Source organism: Enoplosus armatus, chromosome 6 (genome assembly GCF_043641665.1).
Source record: "Enoplosus armatus isolate fEnoArm2 chromosome 6, fEnoArm2.hap1, whole genome shotgun sequence".
Classification (NCBI taxonomy): Eukaryota; Metazoa; Chordata; class Actinopteri; order Centrarchiformes; family Enoplosidae; genus Enoplosus; species Enoplosus armatus.
In genome coordinates, this window is record NC_092185.1 from 26,381,254 (window position 1) to 26,388,971 (window position 7,718).

The 7,718-nt window shown below is 43.2% G+C and overlaps 1 protein-coding gene across 2 annotated transcripts in view; it reads right to left on the reverse strand.

Moving 5' to 3' along the window:
* bcar1 (BCAR1 scaffold protein, Cas family member) overlaps window positions 1–4,751 on the reverse strand; it is an 81,893-nt gene extending 77,142 nt beyond the window's left edge. For both annotated transcript variants that reach the window (XM_070907719.1, XM_070907717.1), the window contains exon 1: window positions 4,701–4,751. In XM_070907719.1, the coding sequence (XP_070763820.1) occupies window positions 4,701–4,712 (12 nt within the window). In that variant the 5' untranslated portion in view covers window positions 4,713–4,751. The remainder of the gene's footprint in view (window positions 1–4,700) is intronic.
* Window positions 4,752–7,718: the final 2,967 nt, after the last annotated feature.

The following is a 7,718-nucleotide window of genomic DNA, read 5'->3' on the forward strand; positions in this document are numbered from 1 at the left end:
CCTAATGGCAGCATTTCGCCTCCAGTCTCTCACGCTGCTCTCACTGCTGGCTTAATGACTGTTGTGACTCGTGTGTACCTGTCCTTATATCACAACACACACACACACACAAAAAGAAAACACCTGGCTCTCTATATATGTGACTTGACACCCTGAGCGGACCCTCCTGTTGCCCCTAGCAACTCCCTGCAGAGAGCATGAAGAGAGCTGGGGGAAACTGAGATGCCAGAGGTGTGTGTGTGTGTGTGTGTGTGTGTGTGTGTGTGTGTGTGTGTGTGTATTGAGATGGGAGGAAGTGATTCTATCTCTAAGTGGCGATGATTCATTTGGAGGTGAAAAGCTTTACTATAGCACGCACGCACACACACACACACACACACACACACACACACACACACACACTGCTAGTACTTCAATGGCCAAGCAGTCCCTTTACATAGCCTCAGGAAACCCCACCTATCCTACTTCTGTTTGTGTGTGTGTTTGTGGTGGTGGTAACATGTATGGACAGTACACAATCATTTAGCATTGCAAATAACCACTATCAACTAGCATGAATGAACACACACACACACAAATATTTACGTATGTATTTATGTAAATGCCCTGCGTGCATACAGAATGAGATGCGTAGATGCTTTTGCCTTCATTCAATTTGAAAACTGAATTTATGTATTCATGTTTATATTCATTTTAGAGATCACACACACACACACACACGGAGGAGGCAAACAGGAGAAAACATACACACACACTTAACCCCAACCACCTCATCTAACTCACACACTGCAGCGGACGCGTTGCCTGACATAATCCACACACTATTCAGTATTTTGGCTCAGTTTAACCAGCTCGACGCTAGCCTGAGCCTTTTTCTCTTTTTTTTTGGGTTAGCAACATACACCGTGACGTGTACATTCAATCAGAGGAAACTATGCAAAAAAAAAAAACCCCAACAAAAAAAAAGAAATAAAATACAATAAAAAAGTGGATATGACAATAATAGTAATATGCATCAAATAAAGGTTATAACAACCTTCGAGCCACGCCCAGGCCTTTAGGAGGGTGCTGGCCCTTCCAGAACCTGCCACCCAAACCCTCGGGAGTGAGCCGGGAGATACATTTTTGAAGTGCGTTTGATAGTGTGCTGGATGTAATCAAGCTTAACTGTCGAAATGTAATCCATACGAACATTACACAGAAATATGGGTTCCACATTAACGTTACTGACTGAACCAGAAGAGACAGCAAAACAGGTTTCTCAATGCATCAATGAGCTAAGAAAAGAATCCACAGATTCATTAAAGTCATGAAAATCAATCAATAGTTGCAGCTCTGAAATATCAAACAAAAACTACTTTAAACAAAAAACTTTAAGCGAAATTCAAACAGCACAAAAGTGCTGCTGATGAAAGCTGAGACTGAAGTATAATTTCAGCCTGCTGATGTGTTGCTAGGTAACATCAGGTACCAGCAGCCCGTCACTCGTTCCCAGTGATGGACCGGGGACTATACGGCCCATAGTGAGCTTCAAACCTTCCACAGTTCAATGTGAATTGCGCACATGCAATATTTATTAATGTGTCCGCGTTAGGAATGCTAATTTAGATATTTTCTTCTGACCAATAGCCGAACCTCGTTAACCAGTCATTATCACCGACAAGATTAAAATGTATATTTAGAATGGACGAGTGTCTGCAACACGTTAAAAATGTGTTTTTCTTTTCATAAGAGAGCGTTTATTTTTTACATGTGCAACAGCTGACACATACTGAATCCTTCAGCGCTGAGACCGCTGTATAGAACATTTAGTCAGCATAACAGCCTAGATCTCCCGTGTAGAAGAAAGTTTTATAACTTAACTAATAAATAGTAGCCAGACTTTGTAATATGCTAATTGATGATCAAAAACAGCCGACAGGTTAACCAAACGGACATCTTGTAGTGGCATTTTCAGACCTCAGATAGTCCTAACATAAAATGAACAGGCCAGGCCTACCTCAGTCCTCACTCGCGGACAGCTTGCATACTGGTATTTTATTCAAAAATAGCAACGTGTCGACATGCTGTGGGGTTAGTCTGGTGCTCTCAGCTTGTGAACATCTCCTCCTCTCTTCAAATTCTATGTATATCTGACCCTTCCCTGCTCTCCCGTGTGTGCGCTGAAAAAGAATAATACACATTAGAAGTGCCTCCAGCCACAGTCTGCCAGGTTTAGCTCCACACACACACACACACACACACACACACACACACACACACAAGTAGAGCGATCAAACAGAGAATCATCCCAGCACATCAAGGCACGCTCAGTTTAACATGCTTCGAACACACGGACGCGCACTCTAGTTTCTAGGAACGAGCCGCGCGACTCATGTGCGTCACGGAAAGCGTGGCTGTGTGAGGGAGCGTGCGCGTGGGGAGCGATGGCACAGATAAGTGTGACATTGACCAGGTGAGAGGGGATCATGGGAGCGGTTGCTGTGGAAACTAGGCGTGGTGATGTCACTGCTGATGTCAATAACAGCGATAGGACAGGGTGAGAGAACATCTGGAGTAGGCACACGGCAAACAGACTTCACGATGCACTTCGTCCCTCCATGTGCTCACACACACACACACACCAGCAGTGACCCCACTATTACTCAGGTAGGTAAACACTTTGTATTTTTTTTCCCTGTAACCACGGCAACATGCTGCTGAACCAACACTATCGCCACCATGAAATCCTGCTTGTGTGCGTCAAATAACTGCGGAACATGAGATCTTTCACAGCCCTTATTTACGCCCACTATTTACAATGAATAAAATTGAAATATATACAAATATTCGCTCATTAGCAGTAACCGCAAGTAAAGCCGAGCAGACGGGAATGTGCAGTAGTTCTGCAGGTATTTGGTCATAAGCCAAAGGACTGGACACATTGAATTCTGATTCTGACCTGAGGGAAGGTGGAGCTACACGAAACCTTAAAGGATCGCTTACAATTCATCCCGTGGAGGTCGTGAATGTGTGCGTATCAAAATGTCACGGCAATCCATCCCAAAAGGTGTTGACATATTTCAGTCTGGACCAATCCATCCATCCATGGAGTCACGGCTAAAACGCATTAAAGAAATGCATTTACTGGGTCTCTTATGGCAGTAAAAGATATATCAGACAAGAACCAATGGGTGATCAGTAACAGATCAGCTGATTCTCGTGACATTAAATCAGTGCATCGGTGTCAGCTCCAAAAAGCCTGATCAGGGCGTCCCTTCCTATTATCTTGGACAATTCAATGACCTGTCAGCAGCACACCTCACATTCTATTGCGCACACAAATAATGATGGGAGTGGAGATTTCTCAGAAACAACACTGAAGCATTTCTAACAGCCCATCGCATGTATGACACAGTCATAAAATATTTTCAATCACAATGGTGACTGATATCAGACTCGCTGACCCAAAAACATACCGAGCGCGTTTCACATGTGCATGATCCACTTGTTATTGCAGAAGCCACAACAGCTATGCAAGGCTAGTTCTGTTAAAGTGTCGAAGCTACACGCCAACTTTGAGGGGTTTAAAAAGGTGGTATAACTATTATGTGGGAGGAGCGTATTTTCCTTTTTAAAAAAAATGTCCCAAATACTGACAGCGTATATATACCGAGAACGCCTTTAAAAAGCCTGCGGAAACAAATAGTGCAAGAGCGGACGTGCACACTCTTTGTGACTTCACGACTCTGGACGTAATGAAGTGCACATCTGTTTGTGCTGGACAGCACGACAGGAAACCTCTGAAACTAGACATGTGGTGCTCTGCCAGTGAAATTAAGTGTATTATTATTATTATTATTATTATTATTATTATTATTATAAAGCACAAGGACAGTGGAAGCCATCAGTTCTCAGATGTGGCCAGCAATGTCACTACTGTGCATTCCTAATAATGGAAGTAATACAATAAATGTAAGCCCTTTCCCCATTTGTGGTGTACACGCGCGCACACACACACACACACACACACACACACACACAGCTATTAGACCCCCCAGGCAGAGTTTGTGAAACAGATCCTCAGGAATGTGATGAAGAACAACACAACAAGCTCCGTCAAGACCATTTGCAACGTCTGAGCCTGTGTGCAGCAGCATAGATATGAACACACACACACACACACACACACACACACAAGCAGTAACATCAGCTGTCTAAATGCGTTGACAGACTAGGCCTGCCGAGAATAGCCACGGCACTATACAGACCCAGTATGAGGGGGGCTTAAACCAAACACCACTCACAAAACTGGCAGATTAAAGCCCTCTTTTTTTTCCCCACTGATGAGCCGTACAGTTAGCTAGCTGGTCGGTTGCTTCCTTCCAGCCAATTCGACTTTTCATGTGGCAAACCAGGAGCAGCACTTTACTCCAGTATAACGGACATGTCACACGCCTCGTCACTGCACGACAAACAGGCTAACAGCAGTTGTTAAAGTTGGCGTTTTTTTTGTTCCACGGCGCTCGGTGCGTGTGTGCTGGGTGTGTGCTGGGGCTGAGGGGGAGAGCCGTCAGCGGGGTTAAACGTGTCGAGTCTTGCTCGAACGTGAAGACGAAATGTCTCCAAACTAGCCAGTATGAAAAGACTGAAGGACACACACACACACACACACACACACACAAAAAAGTCATTCCTGAGGCTCAGACTGACATACTTACAGGGACAGACATTTTTCGCTGGTGCTGTCACTCTCCTCGGCTCCTGCTTCCTTTTTTTTTTTTTCCCCGCCACCCCAAGATGCTACTTTTCCAAACAGAACGAGGGTGTTTCGAAGTGTCAGTCCGCCGTCACCGCTCCCACGGTGAGCTGCGCAGGAAAGGCAAACATCCAGCCGTAGAGTGGTGGTGGTGGTGGGGGGGGGGGGTTTCTCGTTGAGTTTAACAGTTGAAGTGATGGGAGAAACGTGTCTGCAGCGGCGGCGGCAGCAGCTTTGCGGCAGCGGCAGCAGCAGTGCGGCCGCCTGGATGTCCAGCACACTCCGGCTCTCTCTCTCTCTCTCTCCTCCGTCTTCCGCCCTTCCCTCTCCCTCCGCCGCTCCTCTCTTCTGTCACGGATTCCTTCACGGTACCTTCTCCTCAGAAATGCTTCAACAAAGCAGCAAAAAACAACAACCCAAAAACGACGTAGGGGTGACTCGGGGAGGAGGCCAAGCGACTTCCACCGTTATATTACGTTGACAGGTCTGTGCAGTCAGTGAACGCCTCTGCCGCTGTCTGCTGCCGCCGGTCCGTCCTTCCACAGGGATCATCCCGTCCAGCCTTAAAGAGACCGTCTCACTTCAAGGACCTGTCATTCCTCCAATTTACAATGCACATAAAAAAAATTAAAAAAATACACGTTTTTTTTTGGAACAAGCCTTTATAAAGGACCATGCCAGTGCTTGTGCATGTTTTGGCCCATTTACTGCAAATCATTTAACATGAACCTGCAGAGCCATTCTGCAACATTGCACTTTACACTCCACTCTGCACTGTACAACATAGCATATAGTTCACTGTAGAACTACGTTACTATACTATAATGAAAGAAGAACAAGTTGAATTTAAATATCAAATAACATATACATACACATATGTACACATACATGTCTATGTGTGTGTTTGTATATATGTATGTTATTTAATATTTAAATTGTTTGTGACAACATGTTCTTATTTAAATATTATATATTACATATATACAGAAACTTTTGTATTCTAATTTTGTATTCCGTCTCAGTAAATATCAAGTCTGCATTCATTTTGGTCAAAGTGACATTGTTATTATTTCTAAAGCACAGCAACATGATTTGAAAAATAGCTCAATGTTAATGGTAAATGGTGCAATTAATGCTTTGCAGGTGCCATATTGTAGAAAGTGAGTCTTTTTTTGTTGATAAAATACTATATATGTTCCCTTGGGTGTCATTGTGGCAGGTCAGTTTGTTCAGTTAACACCTTGTTTAGCTGTTGTTATATTGAGTATAGTTATGTTGCGTTGACCTCTTTTATAGGCCTAATTATTAAAAACACCTTGGCTTATACTGTTTTTGCATTTTGCGGGTGATTTAAAAACACAGTTCTTCAACTCCTGTTTCCTTGTCGGCCTTACTGCTTGGTCCCAACATGTTAGCTTGATGTGACAGGTGTCTTCTTTCTCCAGCTTCACACGTAGACGGCGGTGACCAAATCACCAGCCTCCAGCGTGTCCCTTTAAAACTCCGGATGATGTCATAGATAATGAGATGCGTGATGCATTTCTTTTACACTATCAAGGAAATGAAATTGTTAAAATGTATGCAGAATTAAAAAGACGATCCCTCACGACTGAAGGTCTCAAATCCAGTTGCGCTGCAACAGGGTGCACAGGTAGTGACGGTTAAGATATCGTGTGTCTATAAATAATGTTTCAAATGATAAATGATCTGGCTATCATGTAAATAAAATAAAACATGAAAGGCTACAAACATCACTTTGTAGATATACGGGGCCCGGTATCCTTTTAGTAAAATCTGTTCCAGTCATTGTGGTCCACCTCTGACATCTTGCAGCTGATTGATTGACTGCACCGTCCTTAGAGATCACCTCAACCTGCACTGCTTGTCTGTGGGAAACCATTATGGTGAATTGCCTCTGCTGAGACATTTTGATTGGAGTGGAGAGTTTTAGCGTTCTATGATGATGTAAATGCTGTCCCAGACTCCTCCTCCTCCTCCTTTCCTGACAAGAGTAAAATGATGGCGACACACCTTCAACCATGACAAACGGTGTGTGTGAGCATGTGTGAGGATAATCTCCTGTCAGCCCCTGCGGCATAAAAATCCCACTATCTGTTTGTGTGTGTGTGTGTGTGTGTGTGTGTGTGTGGAAGGAAGGGTTTAATAGTGAGTCACATCCTGTTTTTAGTTTTTAACTGTCAGAGCACTTCTGTCTTTAAACTGGCTTTATTCAAGATACGTAAAGCTTTTTTTACAGTCACCAGAGGACACTTTAGAGGTACTGTTGGTAAATAGCTCAGGATTTACTGAACTGACACCCTGGAGTACAACTAAACAAATGCCGTGGAACTGTGCACACTGCTATGAAATGTCACTATATTGAAGACTGTTGAACGGAAGGCAGAATATGCTATACTGCGAGGGATTGTGTTGGATAAGGCTGGGTGTCAGTTTTATTTTTCCTTTGAAAATATAGTATATAATTACTATTTAGAACAGTAAATTGGAAAACTGAATTCAATTTTCCAAAATTGCATTGTCAGATAAATATACATATATATCCCCACTTATTTATGAAATGTTTATTTGTATAAACATGCTACATGCTACAGGTATGTAGCATGTGTAGCCTAAGCTAATTTGCAATGCCCGTCCCTAGGTGGGCCTTTAAAATACAAAAAAAAACGACAGCTCAACAACAGATCCACAAGAGACAGTACAAAACACAAACTCAACAACAGGTACGTACATTAAAAACGCATTTCTCAGAACTCGACAAAAAAAAAGTACAGCCAGAACAATACAAGACACAAACTCACCACAATAAGGCACCAGATCATTCATGACTACAAGACTGATACCTCTTCAAAAAACGGTTTTAGTTTGAGTTTAAAAAATGACCCCAGTCAGGATCCACGAGTTCTGTCGATAAGGAATTCCACATGTTGATACCCCCCCCCCCCCCGAACAGAAAAAGTTG